A 25,610-nucleotide genomic window follows, 5' to 3' on the forward strand; every position below is an offset into this window, starting at 1 on the left:
AAAATGATATACTTGAAAGTCGAACATTCGTCTCGGAGAAGCACCAATACCCTGACTAATCTGACGCGGCGAGTGACGTCTGCTGGCTGTTTGATACTAGGCATTCACGTGCGCAACAAGTCTGTGTAGATGTTCAACAAAGCCAAAGGCGCCAAGATACAAGCAATCGCAGCTGTGCTGACTGGTACGAGCTGTAATCCTGTGTTTCATGACCCAGCTCAACGCGCATACAACTACCACGAAGCACATATGTCGGGCTGGCATTGACGCAGATCAATGTCTCCAATTGGCATCTCATGATACGCTGCCATGTGGTCGCTACGGAATATGTAGTCATTTTCAGTGTTGTTTGACCCCCACGAGTGATCTCAGGATGTTAGAGTGAAGAAGGTAGGGGGGGTAATAAATGCACAGGGCAGATGGCGGACGAGGTGTTAGCAAATGTGTGAGGCTCAAACGGCTTGATACACTATGCAGGAGATGGGATGGTGTTATGCTTGTCTGATCCTAAACCTTTGCTCGGCATATGTGAGCACATGTTTCTCGTGATCAAACATATCGTCGCGAGTACTGCCAAGATTCCAGAAGGCTTTGTTTGGAATTGCTCTTCCTAGGAAATGCTGGCTTCCTACGCAGAATGGAGATTTGCAAACTCGCTGAGATCGATAGTGGGGAGCTTTGGCGATCCAAAAGGCTAGACCTTCTGCTCTCCACAACAAATTCCAATGTGTGCCTTTTTTTATTTCGCTCTGCTTGCTGGGGTGCAGGAGCACATGCATTTTGATGTGTACAGGTAATATAGGTATACATTCCAGCCGTGCTCACTCACGTTCAACAACGTCACCATCAACGATAAGTACTCGTAAGCGATCATAACGAGCAACACGGTAAGCTCCCATACCATTGATACTATCAGAATTAATGAGTATTTAGCGAGCTTAGCACTCTTGTTGGAATTAGCGCAAATAAGGGATTCATGCATGTGTGACCTGCTCATTGGCTCATATCAGGGCGAGTCTGCGCGTCCCGGGGGGCTTGCTGCAAGGCACATGGACTAGAGAATGTGGAGGAGAATGATTCCCCAAGGGTGGGTTGCCGAATTTTAGAATTTCAGCGGTGTGCTTCCAAAATCCATCAACGCCTATAAGGGCAACGGTAGCGACGATTTGAAGAAAAATAACATAAAATAAAAGAGAAAAGGAGGGGGGAAAAGGAGAGGCAAACCAGTAAACAGTTGGGTGACGGGCAGGCTCGCACCTATGTCGTGTGATGCTAAATCTGTAGCAATGTTCTTGAGTCATCATTGGATAACCTTAATGCACCCATCTATAGCGCGCGACAAATCGCAACTCAACACCAATGAACGACTAGCATTAACGTCAGTATCAAGTGGGTTCAAAGGTCGACGCAACAACTCGAAGTTTACTACGGTATGTGAAAGCAGCATGAAGTGGTATGAAGTAGCTGATTCCGCGCATATGATGTGATTTCGTTGGTTGATCAAGGGATACCTGTGTGCTCAACGGGACGGACGACGTAAGTGCACATGTCGCCTGAAAGAGGAAGAAGCATCTAGGTTAGCTACTTGTTCCAGCCGGCGTGATCCATCGAGACCGACAATGATATTGCCGAAGCTCAGGTCAATCTGTTCAGTTGTTAGCGATGCTTTCGCGCGGCGACTGCTTGCTCCTATCTGAGAGCACTGCCATGATAATGTCCGTCAATCCCGCAATTGTGTGATTAAGTGGGAACTGTGAAGTTGGCAACGGACAACGATAATCTTATTTATGTTTACTACAAGTACCAAACGACGACTAACACTACTGCCAAAGAGCTAACCGTGGGCCTTGGAGAGCAGGCTTTGGATCTTGACGGGCTTCTAGACAATTTCGGTGTCTTTCTGGATTAGCGAATTAGGCCAGATCCTACAGGGGGTGAGCGGCCTGTACCCACCCCCTTTCCCGATTGGATAGGCGGCCTTGGATTCCCCCTGGCCGTTCCCTGTTCCCTTTTTTGGCGGCTGATGGGTTTCATGGGCTGCTCCTCGTGGAGAGATTTTGGATGGATTTCGACATCTTCCCGATTCACTTCCTCTCTGGACCAACTCTGACACCTCATGTGCAGCGACGGCTTATCGCCCTTACAGGTTTCTGTCCCACCGGTCTTCTGACAGGTCTTCCCACTCCGCGTTTCTACCCTGACCGAATTCGGTTTCGCTGAAGCCCGTATTATATATAATACTTCATATGAAGGTGCACATTTCCGAAAGTGTTGCTACCGGGGAATGTCGACTTGGAGACATCAGAGCCGCTCTTCGTAATTAATTGCGTTCCGCTATCACACGTCCGTGTTGTGTCGCGCGCCGGGTCAGAGTGAACCGTTAGCCGTCCTGACACACGGCATTTGACACACGACATAAACCCAATTCCCCTCCAGACCCGAAATTCTGCTTTCGCCGAGACTGAGAGACTGAAAGACTGAAACCTTGCAGCTGCGGCTTGCAACTGCGGCTCTCTCCATCACATAACGCCTGGACTACACAAAAGCATCGGCACCTGCGCAAGCGCCAACTTAATCCGACACGATAACCGGGGACTCACAAGATAGATACTACATACCCGATCAACCGACTGGATTGCATTGATTGACGAAGCGCCAGGCCTTTTCTCTCCTCCCATTCTGTTCTCCTTCTTTCTTCTTTCTCTCTTGCATTAATTTCTTTCATTTTCGTCGCTTGGGGTTGGACGCAGGAAGGAGCCGAGGATTGGCTTGTCGGTGTCAAGTCGCAATTGCAGGAGGTGCCAACGTCGTCACGCATCGAGCACAACCGACCTCGACACCGGCTTTCAGACGAGACGAGACAAGACAAGACGAAACGAAACGAGGCAACTCGGACCTGAGCTGGTGCTTGACCTTTTAGCTGTTCGCGTGGCGTGTCGCTTTCTTTGTCTAGACTGAGCAATAGAAGAGCATAACCCCGCAACAACAACATTATTGTCGGCACTTGACTATCATCATACCATGAATACTCGAAATGCGCCGCTGTCACCAGTCTCAGTAGGCGGCAGCGAGTATTCCGTCGGCAAATACCAAAATATCGACAACAGCGACCCCTACAACCCTAATAATCGCGGCTTGATCTCACCACCCGACTCTGGCGGCCCCAACGGAAATATGAACGGCTTCCCGGGCCCTGGCCCTCGGAGCGCTGGAGGTCCTTCTCCCCCGGCCTCCGTCGCACGCTCCAGCACGGCATCGGGCTTGTACGCCAGGAGTGAGAGCGGCAGGAGCATGAAAGACGAGAACAACGAGGTCATCCTTGGAGTACACTACATCGCACTGAAAAAGTTCCTGCAATCCACTTCCAAGGATGGAAGAGCCAACCCCCCACCAAACCGAGCACGCGACAAGCTCCTGCGTCTGTCGGCTGTGCAATTTCTCGAGCTGTCCACCGATGTGTATGATGAACTTCTGAGAAGAGAGAGGCTGAGCCGCCTTGGTCCCGCCAAGGTCCCGCCCAATCTGCAGCCTGAGAACAACTTCCACCCCAAGCGCAACCAAGCAAGGCAGAAGCTCTCGACTCTGGGCCCGCCGAGGTTTAGGGATCTGGCGACAGACGTGTTTTGCGAGCTGGAAAGGCGATTCGAGGGCTTTGCCAGAGGCGACATCCCGCGCATGGACAGTCCCGTTTCCGGAAGAGGACCGCCTAGCAGGTCGGGCACTCCTGTCAACGGCATGAACGGTCTTCCCCCAAGAAGTATGAGGAGACCTTCGAATGCCAGCTCTATTCGCTCCGATGCACCTCGATTCGGCGAATACCCGCCACCGCCTTCTCCTGGCATGCCCCCGAATGGCTTCGACCGTCCACAACCTAAGCAATCTCAGAGCAATACTATCATCCCCAACAAGAGCACAATGGTGGAAGAAGATGACGGAAATGACGATGACATGATGCTAAACAATGCTCGCGATCAGCAGAGCAGGAGAAGCGCAAATACTGGTCTTTCAGAGGTCAGTTCTACATGGACCCTCGGGTACAATATTTTCATATGAAAGCTTTTTTTTATTTATTTTTTTTACTAATTCTTGGGCTATGCAGACCGACAAGAGGCTTCTCGAAGAGTCCCAAGCACAAGTGCGAGATCTCCAATCGAAGCTGGATAATATGGAAGACCAGGTCAAGAAGAAGGACGACGAGCTGAACAAAGTCCTGGACGAAGCACGGGGTCGTTCTTCAGCTGAAGATACACGGAACGCAGAACGGTTGCAGTGGGACGAACAGAGGGCCAACCTGGAAGGCCAATTGTCGCAAGCCAAGAACCTCGGCGATACGCTACGTGAGGAGCTCGACCGTATGCGAGCTGGTCATGATGCCGAGCAACGCCAACTCCGCCAACAACTCGACGATGCGGAAGACGCTATCAGAAATATGAGCATCGACATGAACAACATGAGCAAGAGCGGCCCTGCCGACCCGGAACTGCAACGAGAGAACCAAGAGCTTCGAGTTGCTTTAGAGGAGCAGGAACAAATAACGGAAGACGTTCGTCGTGAAGCTCAACAGTTCCTGCAGGAGATGAAGGTTCTGTCAGAACAGCACACTCCTGCGTGGGAGAAACAAGCGGAATTACAGAAAACGGCGGAGCAGTTGGAACAGGAAGTCAAGGATTGGCGTAACCGCTATGCTCGTACCAAGACTCAACTGCGAAATCTGAGGGCCGCATCACTCGGCCTGAATATTGAGCAGGACGCTGCAAAATACGTACGAGAAAAGGGATTCACCGAGGAGAATGGTCTGGTCAAAGACGTCCATGTCACCAAATTCCAGATAGCTATTGATGAGCTGCTGAAACGCGCACGAACAGACGACCCGGAAAAGTCGATTGACTCTATGAAAGCCGTCGTCGTAGCGGTCCGTCGCATTACTAAGGATATCGATGAATCAGCGCCTCGAGACGAGGAGATCATGACACAACAACAGAAAATGAAGAGCCGAGTTTCGGCTACCGCCAATAACCTCATCACAGCCTCGAAGAACTTTGCGGCTTCTGCAGGCATCTCACCTGTTTCGCTTTTGGATGCGGCCGCTTCACACCTTGTGGCCGCACTTGTTGAGCTTCTGAGGACTGTTAAGATTCGAGCTACGCCCGCCGGTGAGTTAGAGGATGACGACGAAGGCACCATAACGCCTGTCGAATCAACTGGTTTCTTCTCAAACCGGACGACACAAGACAACGCCTACCCCAAGCCTCTCGGGCAAATTAACCCCTACCCCCAACCTCTCTCACAAGATAGCGCGTATCCTAAGCCTCTCTCGCGGGATGTTCAGGACAACCAGTCGCCCCTTGAGCCTCCGCCGCGATTCAACGGGCTTGGGCCTCGCGATAGTGCACAATCATCAGCTTACAGTCCCGTCCAGTCTCCTCGTGAGTCTGTAGACCAACAATTCGACAGCAGAAGATCCATGCCGCGAAACCTACCACCCAACGGGATTTATACTGATAAGAGCATGCCTCTCGCCCCTAACGGCTATGGACAGCGACCAGACATCACCATGGAAGACTTGAAGATCTACATGGACAACCAATCAGATCAGCTTGTTGAAACGATTCAAGGTCTGGTGGGGTCTATTCGTGGTGACGCACCTATTTCGCAAATCAACGAGGAGATTGAGCAGATTGCCGACATTGTGGGCAAGATCGTTTCCGAGACCGAAGGAACAGCAAGTGGGCTTACAGATCGTCTGACTTCCTGCCGACAACGCCTGCTTGAAGCTAGTGACCACGGCCAGGAACTTGCCTCGAGAGGGCTCGGGTCCAACGACAGGGAATGGCGCATGTGGACACAGACACTTCCGCCCATTGCTTTCGAAATTGCTCGCGAGACCAAGGAGCTAGTCGAACGAATCGGCCGCATGGTAATGAACGATGGCGAGGACTTCTCGTAATGCAATAGGGTTAAGGCCAATTTCTCTTTTTCGCCCACAATTGACGACGCTCACGCTTTTCGAAATCTAATTCGCGGTACTCGCTTGCGACGCGCTTTGATACCCCTTATAGTACGGAGTGTTTTCTACTTGTGCTCTGTAGAGTCAGAGACATCAGCAATTATATTGTTTATTCTTTCAGCCTTGAGCATTGCCACATAAACAAGCTTGCTCGTTTCAGGCGATGGCCAGGAGAGGCTGCCCAAGGCCCGCTTTATGTGGCTTTCATTGTCTTTGAACGCACATGGTCCACTGGCCCTCGTCTAGTAGGAAGGACGAGGTTTTGCATTTGTCTACCGGCGGAAGGGCCTTTTCTTTTTGTTTCCCATTACACTTGCAATGCAGTTCAAGGTACTGCACATCGCATGTGATGTGTTTTTGGCCCTGAGATTTGACGACTCTAGACCTATGAGCGGCATATAAATGATTGGGTGAGGTTGATGCTATGGGATTGTTGTGACGAGTAAGAGCATCTGTATATTAGAACATGCCCTTATAGGTAGTCGCTACCTGGCATAATCATGCCTGGAACAACGGAATCGGATATGGTATCTTAGAGTTGCATTTTGTTCCCTATTGTTGTCCTGATGCAAGCCTTGACTTTGATCATGCGACCGATTGCTCGATTCTGTTTAGAATGTTGCAATAAGGAGTAGTGAAATATCACACTGAGCATGTATAAGTATAGCATTGCTACAGTGACAACTTGTGTCCGTCGATGTATCATGCTTCAACTTTACGACATCATTATACCGAGAAGGTCTCTTACCCCGACCTGACTATGTCCCCGCAGACTGCAAGTGTATATCCACCAATGAGCGTCAAGATACATACATTCTTACACCCACCGGCCACCAATCTGCAAAAGTCCATTGACCCGGATGACGCCAGCATTCTCGAAGTTATTAGGGATACTCCGCGATTCGATCACGTTCATTGGCTCTATAGTGTAGTGTGTAAATATAAAGTCAAGCGCATGTTCACGGGAATTTCACTTCGCGACGGTCACAGTCTGGTGTATCTGACGGTTCGAGTTATCTTGTCTGGATTGCCAGTTTTCTTGATAGGGGTTTTCTCTTTTTCTTCTTCGGTGATTGTTGCAGCAATAGCGAAAAGCTCAACAGTTCTTGCTGCCACGCGATGAAGAGATTCGTCCTCCCGCTCGTAGCTGGGGTCATATTACAACAGCCCGCCTCGGCGCTCAACTTCTCCACGCTCGTGGTATTTGGAGACAGCTATACCGACAATGGGGTGCACTCGTATACCCCGGACGCCAACGGCACCGTTGGCACGCCGGTAAGAAATGAAATATGAAGACACAAAGTAGAGTTTCATAGTTTATGAGGCTCTTCTTCACAAGACATACCGGACTAACATAAAAACTCCCCCGTGGAAGAAATCCGTAACCTCAACCGGCGGCCGTATCTGGCCCGAGTATGTCGGCCAGTACACGGGCGCGCACGTCTACGACTACGCCGTGTCAGGCGCCGTGTGCGACAAGACCATGGCGCCGCGGCGCAACGCCGTCTCGCAGGACCAGGTTGCCAGCTTCCTGGCGGACGACACCCACGTGTCCAACGCAACCGGGGCGGACGTGCCCGCGCTGGTCAACGACCCGGCCGACACCGTCTACGCCGTCTGGATCGGCACCAACGACCTCGGCAACGGCGGCTTCCTGACCGAGGTGCAGCAGCCCGGCACCCTGGCCGCGACGGGCTACGTCGACTGCGTGTTCGCGCAGTTCGACCGCCTCTACGCCGTCGGGGCCAGGAACTTCATCCTGCTGAATGTCGCGGCCCTCGACAAGAGCCCCCAGTACGCGCTGCCCGCGAACGGAGGGTTGAACTCGAGTCAGTTCTGGACGGATAAGGTGGCGTATGACTCGAATATTACGCGTAGTAGCGAGAAGATTAGGGAGTATAGCACCTTGGTCAATGCCGTGTATGAGTATCGGCTGCCATATGAGGTCAAGATTGCGGAGAGATACCCGGGGAGCTGGTTTGGTTTGCTGGACGTTCATTCGCTGGTGAGTCGTGCATTCAAAAATTTGCATCGTTTGAAGTGATGGCTGACGCCCGGTTTTCGTCCAAGTTCGAGGATATCTGGAGCAATCCGTCGTCATACCTGAACGGCACCGTACCGCTGAATGTCACCGGATGGGTAGCATCGTGTAAGAGCTCGACGTGCTCGGACCTGGCGGCGAGGGATAGCTATATGTGGTATGACGAGCTTCATCCTTCCGAACAGACTGATCGAGTTATTGCTCGTGAGTTTGTGAACGCCGTTTCTGGGAAAAGTAACTGGACAACTTACTGGAGTGATGTGTGAGAGCAGGGCCGTGGTAAGAGCGCAATATCCTGATCAAAAGTGTGGCGGTCTCGAGAAACAATTCTCCAGCCATATACTTAGCATTCCATCCTAATCGAAGTTCACTGCATCGTTCGAAAAGGATCTTGCTTGCAGTTTAAGTTCCCGGTAGTGCCAATATCCGAATAATCAGAACCAAGTATCAAGCATATCTAAGACATCAGATGCAGCAATGCTTTTGTTTCGCCCATCTATCTCCAACATAACCTTCACATGTAAGTTGGATTGGAAGGAATAATTTACGAAATCTTTTCCATTTTCTCCTCAAGTATAGTCCCGATGGCGTCCCCTGAGCTGGGGAGGTTATGCAGTGCAGTTGTTGTCACCTGGACGCGTACCATCGCCCTTTGATATCCGGTATACCGCAGGACGGTCATCGTGGCCGTCCGGACAAGATGAAGGCTGGCCGCAGGGGCAGGTCTAAAAGATGCACAAACAAGCCCCAATGTTGGAGCGTAAAACCTTACACCCAGTGCCTTGGTCGATCGAAATGGAAGGGGGCCGCCGCCTGAAAGAGAACAAATGCGAAGAAGCACATGAACTTCACGAAAAAGTACCGGAGCGGACAGGGAATAGTGTAGCCGAACGCAGGGGTCTTTGATGAATTCAACACTGACTATTCAAGTCTTCTCACCAAAGGATACATATAATCTAGCAGAGAAAGCGCATCGGAGACTCTGCCATAATCTATACCTTACCCGATCTCCAAGGCCGTGAATATCGAGAAGACACTCACGAAACATGTATGACACATGGGTAATAATATGCAGTTTCATAGAACCATTATAATAACCAGGATCCGTAAATTGATTGAGAAATTGGTGATCAAAGTTTAGCACACACGGGTGCTCAGTCCCCGTAACAACATGGTATGTTGGAATCTCACCAGAAGTGGCTGTTTACGAACGCCTTGACACGAGTATGAATTTACATTATCTTCTTTCTCCAACATGCTTCAAGCAATAAAAAACCGTTTTATGCTACCTCTCAAACTCGCCCTCGGCGAAGTATCTGTCAGGCATATCTGTCTCAAACAAGGGCCTCTCCACCAGGGCAACTTCGAGTGTCTGGCGAATTTGTCCGTTTGCGTAAGGCGTTACAACATCATCGTTATGCGCTCCTTCCTCAACATTTTCAAGAGGCACAATGCCCATGATTGGTCTATATTTCAACGTGTGCCAAAATCCAGTGCCTTGGCTGGGCGGTGCATCTGGACCTTTCCTGCCTTCTGCCCTGCGCCTCGACACCAGCTCGCCTTGCAGCTCGTCTTCTGAGTCCTCGCTTTCGCTGTCGTCGTCCGGAGCACTGGTAGCATCGGTATCCATGGCATCGGGCCCATCAAGGTTGAGTTCCTCCACTTCGCCCTCGGCATGTCGTTCGATCCTGGTAGGACCAGTCGCACCCTTGGTCATCTTGTTACCAGCACCAGTGTCTCCACCTCGCTTGCGCTTCTTTGGTCTTGCAGGTTGATCATCGAGGGGCACCAGTGCAGAAGATGGATTCGTCACCTCTTCTGCGATGTCCTTGGACATGTCCAGCATGACAAGGAAACTGTTGCCATAGAGCCATACACGATCACCAGCCCAAAGGGCACCCTTGACCAAGTCACGGATATTGCGAAACTCGACGGGAAAGCGGGTGGTCGGGTTTCGCCTAGACCAAGGAGTGATAGATCCGATCGTGGGATGTATCGCCAAGATGTGAGGTCGTGCGGTAATTGCGAGTAAGACATAATCATCGGTCGCTTCGTCACCCCCATCAATCATGTTGAGGTGCTCCGTCGGTACGTGGCTCGAGAACGAAAGCACTGTAGGTGCGCCATGCAGTTTGGGTACCAGTGAGCTATTGGGGTTGCGAACCCAGCGCACACCAACGCGACCTGACGCGCTCTCGTCTTCGCTATCGGAGTTGTCGCTCGAATCATCGGAGTGGCCATCAACCCCATTCGTGAGCTGTGATGGGTCCTGAAGCAGCCATGTATCGATATAACCAGCCATGTCAGCCACAGCAAGCATTTTGGTGTCGGGCGAGAAGGAGATTTGCGTAATACTCCTGTCATACTGACCGAGCCCACCAAGAATGATGTGTTTCGGAATGTTGCGCTTCAGCCGGTTTAGCTTGATTGGCCTTTGCTGGATGACGGGGCGATTGTTATCTTCAGAGTCTTGGGATAGCTGCAATAGCGAGACCTTACTTCCAGCCTGAGCTGCGCAGACCCACTGTCCATCCGGAGATATCTTGAGGCTGGTAGCTCCTTGCTCAGCAATAGCGGCCGGGACGTCGACCTTGGACACTTTGAGCTCGTCTTTTCTGGCATCGCTTCGGGGTTTGAGGTGAAAAGCTTTGATGTCAGAAGTCGTGGACACAAGGAGGAGCGTTCCATCACTGCTGATGGTAGCGGAAGTGATGTTGGCTTCGCCTTTGACAAGGATTCTAGCGAGGAGCTTTCGGTTCTTGGTCACAGCAGAGTCGATGCCTGCAAAGTCTACTATCTCTTTGAGTGGCTTCTGCAGGCGCCAGACATGGACCTCACGATCCCACCAGCTAACAACTAATCTAGCCCTTGGAGCGCTTATCAGAGGTACATTCTGAGGCAGGTTGGACAATGTCCTGTGGTTCTCCATTCCAGCCTCTCGCAAGGGAAGTACAATGGGCTGGGCGTCGGGACCTTGTAAGTGTTAGCGTACGGCTACGCAGTGCCTGGGGTTGAGCAGCTTACCTCCTGACACGATGATGCTCATGCCTGGACCTTCGAATGAGGCCATTGTCTTGACATCGTGACTGTGGTATCTCCTGTGCCAGACTTTGCCCCACCTGGAGCTAGAGCCGGTCGTTTTCCTGTAAAGAATTGTTCTCTTGTCCATGCCTCCACTGACGATTGTGGAGCCATCTGCGCTGACAGCTAACGAAAGTACGTCCTGCTTATGGCCCTGCAGTCGCTGTGCCTGAGAGTAGGTCTTTCCATCCCATATGCATACATGACCGGTGGAGTCACCCGACACAATGTCACCATCGCTCAAACACTTGACGGACCAGACAATGATTTCCTTGGTTCCGCCAGCCAGGTCGGAGCCCAACGTCATCTTGCGCAGCAGGTTACCGTTTCGCATATCGTATACCTGAACAGCACTGTTGGAGCATCCAACGACGGCAATGTTGCGGTTTTGGAAGGCAATGCTGACCATCTTTGTCTTCTTGGAGGGAGATCGCACAAGGATACGGTCGAAGCGTAAGTCGTCGTCGTCAATCGAGTAGAGGGCGAGACTGCCGTCCATGGTGCCAGCAACGAGCCTCTTGCCAGTCTGGGCAATCTTGTTGGGCTGGCCTTTCTTGCCGGGGATCTCGAACGGCTGCACACCGAGACACCATATGTCTCCATGCATGCCACTCGCCTGCTTCTTTGGGCGCTTCTTCTCGAGATCCCATTCAGTGACGGTGCTGGTGTAGCCGATGCTGAACAGCCTCGACTTTCCGACGAGTACATGCCCGTCCTGCAGGACTTGGTCAGGTTCGTTGACCCAGACCAGGCCGTCTATGCTTCTGTCCTTTCCACCATGAAGTATCGTCTCCTGGTGCCATTGGCCGTTCAGAGGGTTCCATATTTCGATGTCGCCGTTGGCGCGGCCGATGGCCAGGCGGACTGGTGCGGAGGACTTCCTGCCGGGAATATACGAGTATGAAAAGGCGACGGCATTAATGGCCGAGGGGGGGTAGGGCACAAAGCGGCAACGGTGAATATCCATGGTTGCGAAGCTTCGATCTCGACCCGGCGAAATGGGCGATGCACCAGATGTCTGTCTAGGCGAGCTTTCAATTCGATGTGATGTGAGAGAAGAGCGTGCCGAACTTTTTTCTTGCTGCTCTGTTATCGATAACAATAATTTTCTGGGCAGGCGCGCAAAGAACGAACTTGCATACCTACTCCGTAGTCTAACTAGTATCAGGACTAACCTGAGTTGAATGAATATTTTGGCGCATCCGATCTGAGCACTTGACCAGCCTTGGTCTAGACTAGACCGACCTAGACTAACCTAGGCTAGACTAGTTGAATTGAGATCTGTGCTTGATTACATGTGTAGTCGATACAGTACACAGGCCGTCTCACTCCACTCGCTCTGCATGTGCTATCCTATCCTGTCATTGAACATTTAGGCGAGCGGCTGGCGGTAACTCCCCTCCCCCAAATTTGTAGCACAAGTACGTACAGCAGGCAGTCATAAGGAGGGGCACTTTCTGATTACCCCACCATCCCTCTTGCACGATGATGTCCGCTGTGTACAGAGAGGCATGATGGACGCGCAAGCCCAAAGCCGGAGCCTCAGGAGAGAAGTCCGCCGACAGTGTGTAGACGTCGCGACCGGACTGATTGACTCCTATCTCCTTTCTTCCTCCAAGAGGATATCCTTGCCCTCCTTCGTTCTGGCATCAAGAGCTGGCCACAAGTTTGTGTTCGGTTTCACCATTGCCCAAAGTCCCACTACGCTTAATCCAGCTCCGTATTTACAATTGACCTATTCTACGGTACAGGAGCTATTTTCCGACCTCGCCGCAATTCCATACTTCGCGGCTCACAGGTCTTGAGTCATTATTGGACAGCAAAGGAATTCTCACAACTGGTTTCCAGCTGCCTCTTGTTAGCCTTGAACCTCTGTTTCCATCAGCGCCAGAGCCTATCTGTATACATATACTCCTTGACCCCCGCATATCCTCCCCGTCCCACGCTGTTGTCATCCTTTCCTCACTCAGCAGGGCATTGAGTTTAACACGGAATTTTTCACGAGGCAATCATGGACTTCGACTGGTCTACGCCCTTTCCGGAAGGAGTCATCTCCTTCCTTGACACCGACTTGTACAAGCTGACCATGCAATGCGCCGTCTTCAAGTGGTATCACGACATTCCTGTCACATACGCTTACACAAACCGCACGCCCGAGAAGAAACTCTCAAGGAAGGCATTCAAGTGGCTCGAGCTACAGATCAGCAAACTCGGCAATATTTCGCTCTCCGACGACGAGCTTCGTTACCTGCAGAAGCACTGCTCATACTTGACTGCCGACTACCTCCATTTCCTCAAAGATTTCCGCCTCTCGCCGCGAGAACAAGTGACCCCGACTTTCACCCCCATTGGCGAAGACAGCGGCAGCGACGATGTTCTCGGAGACGTCCACCTGGATATCCGCGGGAAATGGGTCGATACCATCCTCTACGAGATTCCCCTCCTCGCGCTCACATCTGAAGCCTACTTCAAGTTTATGGACAAGGACTGGAACTACGACGGACAGCAAGAGAAGGCTTTCGAAAAGGGAATCAAGCTATTGGAAGCTGGCTGTGTAACATCAGAGTTCGGCACCCGCCGACGTAGAGATTACCACACTCAGGCCTTGGTCTTCCGTGGCTTTGTGCAGGCAAGCAAAGCAGGGCAAGAACGCGGTCTTCCCGGCAAGATCTCAGGAACCAGCAACGTCCATTTGGCGATGCGATTCAACCTCCCACCTGTTGGCACCGTCGCTCACGAGTGGTTCATGGGTATTGCTGCCCTTACAAACGATTACCCAATTGCTTCGGAAGAGGCGCTTCGGAGATGGGTTGGCTGTTTCGGAGAGGGTACATTAGGCATAGCTCTGACCGATACGTTTGGCACGCGAGCTTTCCTAGAGGCTTTCAAGAAGCCCATCAACTATCTGCCAGAAACGCCCAACATTTCTCAAGCCAAGCAGAGCAACAGCTCGCCCAGATCTTATGCTGAAGTCTTTGCCGGTGTTCGCCAGGACTCAGGCGATCCGGCTGACTTTGTCAAGATGATGCGAAAGTTTTACGACGAACAGGGTATCAAGGACAAGAAGACTGTAGTCTTCTCAGATTCGTTGGACGTCGAAAAGTGCATTCACTACAAGAAAATATCCGAGGACGCTGGATTCCAACCCACGTTTGGTGTTGGCACGTTCCTCACAAATGACTTCATACAGTTGAGTACCGGCAAGAAATCAGTGCCGCTGAATATTGTCATCAAGCTAAGTTCAGCTGCTGGCAACCCGGCCATCAAGATAAGCGACAATCTTGGGAAGAATACTGGTGACTCCGCCAAGGTGGCTGAAGTCAAGAAGGTTTTGGGGTACGAGGAGAAGGCATGGGCAGGAGGCGATGAGACTTCGAGGTGGGGCAAGTGAATTGTTCTTGCTCATCGCGTTTGGCATGATATAGAAATCATGACCGAATTACGCGGATAGAAAGAGAATTTGGGGTGCGGGGTTTTGAATTAGTTTTGATACCATTGTATATTGTCAATCGCCCGGTTGGCTTGACTGCAAAATTAATAGACAGCACAGGGGGGGTAACTCGCATCCACGATCTGCACTCTGATGAACACTAGAGTGTCACATTTGAAACTCGATGACCACAAGGGCGCCTTCTCCCAGTTTTGAGAGCAGTTCCTACAACTTTGACAAGGTGGCTTGTATGCCTGGTCGGAAGTATACAAGTTTTATTCTTGCAAATCCTGCTGATGTTTCTTTACCTTGTCACAACCCCTTGCTCCCTTGTTGTTATAAATACATATAACTCGTCCTACATAATCAAAGACTATCGTACAGCCTGGCAGAATGAGTACTGGGTTTGCGTAGCACGGCGGAAACAGTCGAGGAGCACCAAATAGAAATCATGGAATGTTTGTCTTTAAGGCTAAGTCAGCCCTCGGACTACTAGTATCCAATGCAATCGCAGCATACTGAACACAACACTGCCCCTTGTGTCCCGTGGCTGCAGGGCGACCTGAGTTGAGGGGGAAAAAAAGCAATGCGCCTCACATCTGGTGGTGTAATCGAGTCCGGCCTCGATGAGGTGTCGGTAAATAATTTGACTTCCATTTGTCTAGTCAAGCTCCATGGAAGATTTCTGACTCCCCATAACTCTCATCTCTTTGGAGCACTGAGGAACTAATGGATCCCCTTACGATCGTCACAACAGCGGCCTCCATAGTCGGTACGGCGATCAAGCTCTCAAAGACCCTGTACGACACCGTCGAGGCGCTCAAAGATGTCCCCGCCGATGTGCGCGCCCTTTGCTCCACCGTAGACAGCGTCAAGTCTGCGTTGTCGCGGCTGGTTGGATTCATGAATGATGGCAAAAAGTGTGGTTGGCCGTACCACTGGCTCGAAGACGTCATGAACGATGTAGATGCGATCGGCCAGGAGCTGAAAGAGGTGCAGAACCTAGTTGTGGGCTGGGAGGGTGGTGGGGGACCTACGAAGACAAAAGGAGGAAAGGTTAAGGAGACTTGGCGTAACTGGAAATGGCACTTCAATGCGGAAGAGATCCAGAGGTGTACGAAGAGACTAAGAGCGGCCAGGGAGGACCTGGTCTTACAGATTGATGTTATACAGGTGTAAGTCGTGCATGGCGAGACGGGCCATGGCTTCGAGACATTGGACGTATAGCGCTGACTATAACAAGATCCACTACGGCGCAAACGAGCCACGACGTCAATGCAGTCAAAGATATTGTTGGATCGATCAGGGCTGAGCTGGCTGGAAAGACGTCCAGTAACGATGGACGGGCCCTGACTGCCGAGTTCCACCTGTTCGCGGAGCAGATATCAGACTTGCGGGAGGTAATTCGTGGCCTGATACCGGACGCTACAGTAACAGTTGGCGAACCTGGCGAAGAGCGAGGTTTATCGTCAACAGATAGAGTTGTTTCAACACGAAGCACTGCGGAAGTGAGGCCTCACGCTCTCTCAGGTCGTCGGCAGAGCTTGAATTCTATCAAGTCGAACCTGTCGTCGCCTGGCATCTTATCGCCTCTGGCAGCACTGAACCAGCAGGCGTTCTTACAGAATCAGAGGATGCCCCAGGAATACAATGTCGGGACCGTTGCTTTGGAACTGAAATTGAGCGAAATGCAACGAAAACACGACGAGCTCTCGGTACACTGGGAAAATGCTCTGGCGCATATTGTGCATCTAGAAAGTGAATTGGATGGATATGTACTGTCTGGCTCCAACGACTATAGCGGCACTGGTGGATGTGGAAATGTCGTTGCGGGTTTCGGGGAATCTGATGAGGTTACATCTCGCGAAGCTGTGATTGATGTCCTAAAGGCACAAAATGAAGCTCTTCAGGATATGATCAGCGAGAGAGTCACGATTGTGGACTATAGTGATGAAAATTTGAACGCGAGAGATTTGGGGAGACAACTTTTGAAGAAAAACGAAAGACTTAACCGGCAACAAGAAGAGATTGATCTATTGAAGTGGAGACTCAAGGGGGAGCAAAGTTCTCTCCGGGAACAATTGCAGGTAAATAAGATATTGGACGATAACGTCAAGTCAATGCGGCGAGCAACAAAAAAAGATCGCCAAAACGGAGAGAAGCGCGGATGGAGAAACCTATTGACACCTAGCCTTGGCTGGCGGCCTGCCGAGCTCGGTGTTCACTCATCCACTCCCGAAAGCTATCGTCCTTCTGTTTCTGCTGTTGATCTTTCAAGACCCCAATCTTCGTCTTCGTCGTCAACCAATGGGTCATACTGGCAGAAGTCGCGCCCTCTCGAACTAATCGAAACAGTATCGGGGAATGCAAATCTAAGTCGGGGGCCGCCAGTGCACAGTTGACCGGATATTTCTGATGCAGTCTGCAAAAACAGGATTTTAAAAGACTGCAAATATTGAAAAGTGTGGATTCAAAATACCGTCGATGGAAAAGACTGTTTGAGCGAGTTGATTCGCGGCATGACCAGCTAAGCAAATCAGTCGTTGTTGACGTCAGGGGTCGACTATTCGGAGAGTCTCTGAGCATTATGTATGTGCCTTACGGTCTCTATTGGTGCGGGATGCCTCATGTTCCAACATACCAATTTTATTGATGCAAATTTCAATCTCATTAACAAAGCTATGGCAGACTTGTTGACGCATGGTATCCAGAATGACCTATCACATATCCGACGTGGTGAGGCTGAAAGCAAACACTCCAACATGATTCTTCCAAGACCATATGGTACGCACACCGTCGTTGGCTATTTGCCCGTTCAAAGTATGGCCACATTATTACACAAAGATTTGTTGCATTTGCAGGTACTTTACTTTCTAATCAACCACCTTTGTCCAATTTTCATCTCGGTGTCACCTGAATGATGCTGTGAAACAGCCAACACACTCGCTTCTTCATATCCTACTAAAATTCGTTCTAAACATGTGTGATGGCACGGAGGGCCTCTAGAAACAGAAATACGACGTGACAATATTAATCGCAACTCTGCAGTGAGTCGCATTTGTCGTATGAGCTTGTGGAATATTTCTAAACCTTCAACTTGATCCATAGACCGCGTAAAATGGCGAGAAGACATTCTATATGTGAAGCAGATATCCATACGGAGCACCCATATGACCTGCGATAAAATATGAACGTCTGACGAGAAGGATGCTGATGATATTGTCAACTAATCTTTGTTCTTCATGTTACCGTCAACCTGGCGACTGGATATCGGGGCGCTGTTATGCTAACTCAGACATAGATTTGCTAATGAGGAGAAGGAACACGGTGTTAACTCTAGTAGTCAATAGTACTAACTCACCATGATCCGCATGCAGACTAACACTCGCGATGTGGTATTGGCGATCGTCGGTAGTAATCCCTAACATGTTCTTATGGTGTGCTATAAGAGGAGGTTTAACTTCACGCAAGGTCAGCTCTTTTCGCAGAAGATCATAAACTTGAAACCTTAGAATTGAGCACTCTTAGAATTCTTTTTCTCAACAAGGTTTCGACTGGAAAATTCTCACCACAAGACCCGAACTCGTTCTCAAATGGCCTTTAGTGAGTAACATGACTGATACAACTGCCTTGCTTACAAATAATAAGCGCTGGGGTATGTTTGTGAGAATGAGTGAGGTTCAAGAGGCAAGACAGACTGGAAATGAAAAACGTGAGGTAAAAATGATGGCAGTCTTATCCAGGTTATGCCCGAGACCCTCCAAAGTGGTCCTTATGTGAACTGGGAACTAGAGCACAGGGCAACCACGCTAGATTACAATGTAGAACTTGTGCAACTTTTTGAAATTGAAGCTACAGTTCCGACGATAACACCAAAGTGCCTTGTATACAAGCTCCTCACTGACTCAAAGGCAACCCGGGAGGCTTGTGTTGAAAATGAAGATAATAGTTCAACTGCCAGTAATTTGTGAATTGATTGCTGGCGGAACTGGCCATATTCATCTATATTTAACTTCTGGCCAATGTGGATATGTGTGACATTATTCAACAACACCAGACCACCGCAGGTGAGACAATATGTGAAAGAAAGCGTATAGATAAAGCTCTACAGGAAGAACGCGACGAACCATTTCAACCTCGGCAACGAAAGTGAGAATGGGGAAATATCTTTTACAGGAAACGTACACCCTGCGGATTTAAGCACTTTCGATCCCCTGTGGCACAACTCGATTCTTCTTGAGCTCATCCTCAGCCGCGAGCTCCTGAAACATCGTTTCGCCTCTCTTCGCAGCGTCCACTTTCTGCCGCTTCAGCCGTCTCGTCTCATTCTCCACGTCCTTCGTGACCCACCAGGTGACCAGAGTGATCATAGCGCAGCAGCCCACAAGGGCCATGGCAACACCAAAAGACAGCTGGTATCGCGGTGCGTAGGCGCTTCTGAAGAGCTGCGGGCCAATAGCCCCGCCAATCTGTCCGTAAGAGTTGACAAAACCGATCGAGAAGGCAGACCCTGTGGCCCGGCTGGTGGTCTGTACGCGCCATGGCCACATTGTAGGGTACCCTACATTTGTGTTAGATGCTGTATAAATTACCGACGTCAAGGCCTCCAAGAAGCTTGGGATCTACTCACAAGCCGCAGTTACAGCATTCCCAATCATTGTCGCGGCGTAGACGCCCCCTACACTGGGGTATGCGACCAACACACCATAGCAGGCCATTATGATGACTAGAAACGATAAAGGATATAACGGTCGTGGCAAGCGGCCATTATCAGCAAAAATACCGGTGACTGCGATAACAATAAGACCCAATATGGTGATGGGAAGATTTAGTAGTTGAGCAGTAGCGATGCTCCTGAGACCGATATCAGTGGGCTGTTCGGCAAGACCATATTGTGGAAAGGGTCAATAGCTTACGTGAATCCCAAATCAGCAATAACAGTCGACTGATAGAACCTAACACCACTTGTGCCCACGGTATAGAACGCCCATATCATAGTGAAAAGCCACAGTCGAACGTCCTTCAATGATGCAACTATTTCGCGCCAGTCGAAATTTTGTTCTTGAGCTCTTGGCGCGTTAGGGGGTAGACGTGCTTGGATAAACGCCTTTTCTTTATCAGATAGCCACGAAGCTGTCTCGGGAACTGGAAGATGTATGTTAATATCACTTGAAACCGTGATCGAGCATGAGTGTTTGCTTGTCACTTACAGTCTGGAAGTAAGAACCATATAGCAACACCAATGATTATTGTTACGATGGATTCGGTCAGCATTAACCTATCGCGAGATTAGCAGCGGCTCCTGAAACATGGTGGGCAACCTCACCATTGCCATCCGGAAAGCCCGCCTCTGCCGGAAGCCTTGTCGAAGGCGTAGGCTAGAATACCACTGAATATTCCGGAGAGATTGCCACATATGTCTAATGATGTTAGTCAAAGGAATGGGAATAAATCTGGACAACTGACAGAAATACAAAAGTCTAAGGGACATCTCGTCTGGTCTGTACCAGTAACACATCTGGAGGATAACACCAGGGAACTGGCCTGCCTCAGCCTGCGCGTTGTTAGCACATTGAACATAAAAAATGTTCTGCTATCTTACTAATCCAAGGAAGAACCGCGCAGCGTATAGACCACTCTTGTTTGTAACCGCACAATGGCAAGCAAGCACGATGCCCCATGTAATCATAATCCTCGATTGCCACTTAGACGGCGAGAATCTTTTGAGGAGTAGATTGGATGGCGCTTCACCAATGATGTAGGGAATCTCAAGATATGTCAGTTTCATCCATCATGGCTTTATGGGAGCAGGGACATGAACTAACATAATACATTACAGTGACCAAATTGTAGTCATCGGCAGTCATGGCCAGCTGCGTCATGATGTTCTGGTTTGTTCCTCGATTCATTATTCGTGCGTTTGAAACCTATTTCTCAAAGTTAACAATCACACCTCCCCGGAATATGCGCGTTCTCACATTATCAACATCAAGGTTTTTGAACATAAATATCAGAGAACACAGAGGCATGAGGTGCCAATCAATGCGTCGGAGGAGCTTTTTCTCTTCTGCTGGCGTTAGTGCTGCAAGCGCCTCCCTACGTCTCTCTTCAGCAGCATCTGTCACGTTGTCGCTGCCGTTGAGTGACGCCGGAGCTGGCAGAGCCTTGTTATCGCTATCATCACTGAGGTCGGCTGCCCGGCTAGACGTCGCTATAGGCTCTTTGGTGGATAACATTGCTCAATTTTGGACCTGACGAGAACAAAAACGGATCTAGACACCATGTAGGGACGATAATTACCAACTTTTAAGCCGTTCCTCGCGAATAGATAGTTGCCTGCTCGACCAATTTCTGATAGTCCGGATATCGGGCAGATATCCGAAGATATATAACATCATACTCCACCGAAATAACGAAAACCGTGGGGTGTTTTGCTCATTGAATTCGCCGGTCCACAACACGGGGCAGGCAATTCGGACTGTCGCCGGGAGTAATCTGTAGCGGCTGGATGGTATGCCGTTGGAGACGTTTGTATGTATAGGCCCACTATCTCCGGCCAACCACAGGTTGCATGGTGGTGAGCTCGTCATTTGGACTAATTATCACGACAGCCATTAGTCCCTATATTGGATGCAACGGCGTACCATACCCTTGGAATGAACGTTCTCAGACGTGCGCCAAGCCCTTGGATATTATCCGCGGAACATTATTCCCAGACGTGAGGTGCCATGACGTGCAGAAATAATGCACCTAAATATTGAGTGTGAGCATTGCTTTTCTCCAAACTTCGTTCTCTAAGTTGTAATTCTGCGAATAAGTCACACTTAATAAAAATTGTCAAGATGGCAACTGCAGTCGCATCGCATGGTCCATCTATCCCCACATATAGCCAAATTCCAGAAACCAAGTACGAACGTAGGTGTCCAAATCCCAGATTTGGGGCATCAAAGTTGACAAATAATTCATAGTTGATTGGGCTGGATTAGCCACTCTGGATTTATCGACCTTTGAGCAGCCTGGCGGCAAAGAAAAGCTGGCCCAACAGCTTTCCGAGGCAATTCAGCAGATTGGTATGCCCTGATATCGTGGGGAAAAAAAGAGATTTACAAGCTGAGAGTCTGTAGGTTTCTTCTATATTACCAATTTTGGACTTGGCCAGGATCAAGTTGACCGTCAATTCGCTATCGGCAAGGAAGTCTTCCAGCTCTCACCTGAGGAGAAACTTAAGTACAGAGCAGACCTAGAAAATGGTGGTTACAACGGCTATAAGCCCCTTGGACTTCGTGTAAGTTTGTACTAATCTTCGATTGTGATCTTCGGCTGATGTTTGAGTAGGAAGTCCGACCGGGAGTCAACGATAATACGGAAATTTACAATATTCCGAAGTTCATCCCAGAGCTTGAAAGAACCCACCCCAGTGTTATAAACGAGAACAGGGCGGAAATCGAGCAATTCGCTCGACACATCCATGATCATGTTGTAGGAAAGCTCCTCGTCCTCTTCGCTCTCATATTAGAGTTGCCCGAGGACTATTTTCTCCAGCACCACAGATACAGTAAGAAGAGTGATTGCCATTTGCGGTATATGAAGTATCATCGCCGGACCCAAGAGCAGAACAAGATCCTTGAAAATGTCTGGGTGAAAGGCCATACAGACTTTGGCAGTCTGACACTCCTTTTCCGACAACCTGTTGCAGCACTCCAAGTACGAACACCCGAAGGAACGTGGAAGTGGGTTAAGCCCTATCCAGGAAGCATCACTGTCAATATAGCAGATTCGCTGGAATTTCTAACAAATGGCTTCTTGAAAAGTAGCATTCATCGTGTTGTTGCACCACCGCCTGATCAGGCCAACGTGGACCGACTTGGTGTTTTGTACTTCGTCCGCCCAGAGGACACTCTCGAGCTCCGGCCAGTACAAAGCACTGTTCTCGAGCGGTTGGGATATGACAAGTCTACAGACGGTGCCGCCGTAGGTATTACGGCTGGAGAGTGGGTGAAGGCTCGTGTTGCAAAGGGTGTAGCCAAGGAGAAGCCCCGAAGTGAGATTGGGGAACAGCCAATCATTGGCGGAAAATCAGCCAAATATTACGATTAGCCAATATATTTGAGGCTTCTTAGCCTGTAATAGCTTAGTTGTCATCCCCAGTATACTGCTCGAAAACCTCAGGATAAAACTTTCGTCCATTTGCTCGATGGCTTCTAATTTTCGTCCTTAGCTGCGTTTCTCCCCAAGTGTCGTATTTGCCTTGAAGGAAGGCTGAATCGATGTCACGGCCCTCGACTGACTCCGCGCTTGAACTAAAGGAAGCAAAGACGCTCTTTAGATTTTGGGCGTAGTTTTTGGTGAGATCTCGCCGTACGCCTTGGAAAAATGGAACGCTGTATCTCTCGTGTACACCGCACAATACTCTATGTGTCGTGGCTTTACAGACACCGTCGGTGACAACCTCGAAGGCTTGACCGATATTGACCACGAATGTACCTGGTTTCACCGGTACATCGATCCATTGACCCGACTTGTTCAAAACTTGAAGGCCTTTAACTTCGGGAGGCGAAGCTTGAAGTAGAAATGTCCACCACCCCGACGAATCCTTGTGTGGTCCAACTCCTTGATTCAGGATAGTCGTGGCACGCCCTACAGGTAATGCCGGATAATGAACCAGCTTCAGGCGGTGTTGATCTGATAGGAAGGGCAGGAATGTCTTTGGAGGAAGTAAAACTGCGCGAGCAACGAGCTGTAGAAAGCGTTCGCTCAAGTCTGTCAGTGCTGAAATATAGCTCGTGACGATTCCTGGCAATTCCGGAAACGCCGCCGGCCACTACATCGCAAGTTAGACTAGTCTCAAATTCACAGCCAGAACTTCGCGACTCACTTGATTCGGTCCTCGAAGTCGCTCGTACAGAGGATCGCCGTCCTTCCAGTCATTTGGTAATTCTGTCGCAAACTCCACTTGCTCCCTATAATCGGTCTTGCCGCCTGTACTTTCATCGCCAATGCCACTGTAACCAAGAAAATGAGGCGAATTCTCTAAAGCGATCCCATCTTTCGCTTCCTGGGCAACTCAAATAGGACTGGCAGCGCCTGTACCAGTCGGTCTATTGTTGATTGTGGAATGCCATGATTTGATATGTAAAGGAAGCCGACTTCTGTCAAGGCATGGCGCAAGTCCTCCAGCAGCTGTGTTGAGGCAGCGGCATCCTCGGCTAGAGCCAAGTCAATTACGGGGATCTCTGTAAAAGACCAGCTCGAAGGCATGCTTGATACAGATTCTAAGTCAACAATTCATGTCTGATCAGCAACCATCTAACAAAGATTGAAGACATTGTTAGTTACAAGTTGACTATGTTTAGTTGTTGAAGTGGGGCATTCGATCACGCAAGCGATATCTAGGTCGGCGTGATCAATGGATGCCATAAAGGATTTTGCCAAGATAACTACTTAGTTGTAGCTTGTTTGTTGAATTACCCACAAAGCGGGGGTGGAAGGAGCTTCAGTGCCAATGAAATTGTTTAAAGTTTAAAACAGCGCACAGAAACAGCATATGATGTATTAACGTAATATATCCAATATGGGTCGTTCTTGATCGAGTCGGATTGAATTGAGGCATTCAACGGATGTATAGTGAAGTATGATGGGGCAAACCTGTCACCCTATCACTCTTAATGCTGTCTCTAAATGCTATTTATTGTAAAATCCAGGCGAGAATGAGACCAGCAAGAGCCAAGGTGCCGGTGAGTGGCTCACCGCGTCCCAGTATGGCTGCTGACGTTCCAGTAGCTGCTGTAGCGCTCTGAGTTCCCGACACAGTACCCGATATTATGGCACTGGTGCTGGTGCTGGAGCCACTTGTAATCCTGGATGCAGAGGCAGAGGCAGACGCTGCCGAGCCTGTGGCGCTCGCCAACTTTTCAAGGCCTGCAGTAATGGTAACAGGCATATAGTTCCAATCGGTGCTTTCGGGAGTGTATGTGGCAGTCGGAGAACCATCGTCGTTTCCTCCAATGTTGGTAGTTGTGCAGACACCAGGTGCAGTCCCTGTCATGTCGCAGTGAATATGGAAGTACCATTCCGTGTCCAACTTAATCTCAAGATCATAAACGCCGGTGGATGCTTCTGGAGGAGGTGTGGGCTTTGCCCAGGGCCCAACGACTACAGTCTCATTGTAAGTACCGCAATCGTTGCTGTCGGTGCCGGATGGGCAGTTGAGAAGGAATGTAGTGGCCGTTGCGTCTGCCGCAAGGACATCAGCAACGAGTGTTTGTGGGTCGGTGTTAAACAAAAACACTTTCGTCACGGAAGTTGTTGTCGCCATTGCAAAAGAGTGGTAAGTATCAAAACGAGCGACTACAGAATTGATTATAAGGAAAATTTCGGCGGATAACACACTGCAAAGAAGAACACAAATAAAAAACAAAGCAACACAGGAGGGCGACTAGAATTTCGTCGTCTGCCTCCTTTGCAACGGGCATGCCTAAGGGATGACCTAGACTAAGGGGCGTACGGGACCGATTACCGAGATTGCTGCAGGGGAAGTTTCAAGCTTTAAGCTTACCACAGAGTTGCTGGCGTGAAGCGTCTAAGAATGGCTAGAACCCGCACTACTGTATAGTTGAGGATTTTAGTGGCACGAAGGATTCGCCGTCAATCAAACGCGCCTGTCAAACAATCCGCATAGCTGCTCTTCTACTTTGTGGGGTACCTTGTGGGCTGATTGAGGTTTATTGTCATATGTTTCTTGCAGGCTCTTTAGTTAGTATGGGGATGTTCATGTGGAAGGTATGACTCTACGCGATGTAGAGACGTTACAGTAACTTCTTTTGACACTTCAGGTGCACTAAATGGCACTGGAAGGGACCATTGAGACGATAGTGAGCAAAGTCAACCACAGGAATGTTAATTCGTGCGAATCTGCTGTGATAGAGGGAAGCTCTCAGAACCTGGAGTGTATAATAACGCAGATGACACAATTGAGGATATGCCAGCCTCTGTGCGAATATATAACTGAAATTTCGTGGCTTTAGTCACATGCAGTGAAATTCCAATGATGG

At 49.7% G+C, this 25,610-nt stretch overlaps 9 protein-coding genes across 9 annotated transcripts; 5 read left to right on the forward strand and 4 right to left on the reverse strand.

The window, feature by feature from the left end:
• Window positions 1-2,570: 2,570 nt before the first annotated feature.
• On the forward strand, window positions 2,571-6,220 carry BKA67DRAFT_176946 (uncharacterized protein). The gene is made up of 2 exons (XM_046095255.1): window positions 2,571-4,011; window positions 4,100-6,220. Exons 1-2 carry the CDS (start codon window positions 3,022-3,024, stop codon window positions 5,945-5,947), a joined length of 2,838 nt encoding a protein of 945 aa, XP_045961222.1. The 5' UTR covers window positions 2,571-3,021; the 3' UTR covers window positions 5,948-6,220.
• A 613-nt stretch (window positions 6,221-6,833) lies between these two features.
• BKA67DRAFT_619094 (uncharacterized protein) lies at window positions 6,834-8,421 on the forward strand. The gene is made up of 3 exons (XM_046105456.1): window positions 6,834-7,282; window positions 7,383-8,012; window positions 8,078-8,421. Exons 1-3 carry the CDS (start codon window positions 7,127-7,129, stop codon window positions 8,312-8,314), a joined length of 1,023 nt encoding a protein of 340 aa, XP_045961223.1. The 5' UTR covers window positions 6,834-7,126; the 3' UTR covers window positions 8,315-8,421.
• A 561-nt stretch (window positions 8,422-8,982) lies between these two features.
• Window positions 8,983-12,263, reverse strand: BKA67DRAFT_619097 (quinon protein alcohol dehydrogenase-like superfamily). Its single transcript, XM_046105457.1, has 2 exons — window positions 11,073-12,263; window positions 8,983-11,021 (listed from the first exon to the last, which is right to left on the reverse strand). Exons 1-2 carry the CDS (start codon window positions 12,094-12,096, stop codon window positions 9,334-9,336), a joined length of 2,712 nt encoding a protein of 903 aa, XP_045961224.1. The 5' UTR covers window positions 12,097-12,263; the 3' UTR covers window positions 8,983-9,333.
• Window positions 12,264-13,140: 877 nt separating this feature from the next.
• BKA67DRAFT_532229 (Quinolinate phosphoribosyl transferase) lies at window positions 13,141-14,520 on the forward strand (the record flags this gene model as incomplete). Its single annotated transcript, XM_046099498.1, has 1 exon — window positions 13,141-14,520. One exon carries the CDS (start codon window positions 13,141-13,143, stop codon window positions 14,518-14,520), a length of 1,380 nt encoding a protein of 459 aa, XP_045961225.1.
• Window positions 14,521-15,209: 689 nt separating this feature from the next.
• Window positions 15,210-17,042, forward strand: BKA67DRAFT_176964 (uncharacterized protein). Its single transcript, XM_046095256.1, has 2 exons — window positions 15,210-15,734; window positions 15,803-17,042. The coding sequence occupies exons 1-2, from the start codon at window positions 15,289-15,291 to the stop codon at window positions 16,959-16,961; spliced, it is 1,605 nt and encodes a 534-aa protein (XP_045961226.1). The 5' UTR covers window positions 15,210-15,288; the 3' UTR covers window positions 16,962-17,042.
• A 1,935-nt stretch (window positions 17,043-18,977) lies between these two features.
• Window positions 18,978-20,639, reverse strand: BKA67DRAFT_500997 (major facilitator superfamily domain-containing protein; the record flags this gene model as incomplete). Its single annotated transcript, XM_046097084.1, has 9 exons — window positions 18,978-19,120; window positions 19,190-19,413; window positions 19,476-19,704; window positions 19,770-19,837; window positions 19,886-19,979; window positions 20,026-20,113; window positions 20,162-20,326; window positions 20,385-20,486; window positions 20,538-20,639. Coding segments are annotated over 9 exons (1,215 nt in total), but the record flags the coding sequence as incomplete, so codon positions are not given.
• A 762-nt stretch (window positions 20,640-21,401) lies between these two features.
• Window positions 21,402-22,656, forward strand: BKA67DRAFT_532232 (2OG-Fe(II) oxygenase superfamily protein; the record flags this gene model as incomplete). The annotated part of the gene is made up of 4 exons (XM_046099499.1): window positions 21,402-21,474; window positions 21,528-21,629; window positions 21,684-21,844; window positions 21,895-22,656. The coding sequence occupies 4 exons, from the start codon at window positions 21,402-21,404 to the stop codon at window positions 22,654-22,656; spliced, it is 1,098 nt and encodes a 365-aa protein (XP_045961228.1).
• A 34-nt stretch (window positions 22,657-22,690) lies between these two features.
• BKA67DRAFT_532233 (putative hyoscyamine 6-dioxygenase) lies at window positions 22,691-23,817 on the reverse strand (the record flags this gene model as incomplete). Its single annotated transcript, XM_046099500.1, has 3 exons — window positions 22,691-23,380; window positions 23,435-23,614; window positions 23,650-23,817. The coding sequence occupies 3 exons, from the start codon at window positions 23,815-23,817 to the stop codon at window positions 22,691-22,693; spliced, it is 1,038 nt and encodes a 345-aa protein (XP_045961229.1).
• Window positions 23,818-23,996: 179 nt separating this feature from the next.
• BKA67DRAFT_553928 (uncharacterized protein) lies at window positions 23,997-25,151 on the reverse strand. The gene has a single exon (XM_046101946.1). The coding sequence runs from the start codon at window positions 24,872-24,874 to the stop codon at window positions 24,245-24,247; it is 630 nt and encodes a 209-aa protein (XP_045961230.1). The 5' UTR covers window positions 24,875-25,151; the 3' UTR covers window positions 23,997-24,244.
• Window positions 25,152-25,610: the final 459 nt, after the last annotated feature.

Source organism: Truncatella angustata, assembly GCF_020726525.1.
Source record: "Truncatella angustata strain MPI-SDFR-AT-0073 chromosome Unknown BKA67scaffold_2, whole genome shotgun sequence".
Lineage (NCBI taxonomy): Eukaryota > Fungi > Ascomycota > Sordariomycetes > Amphisphaeriales > Sporocadaceae > Truncatella > Truncatella angustata.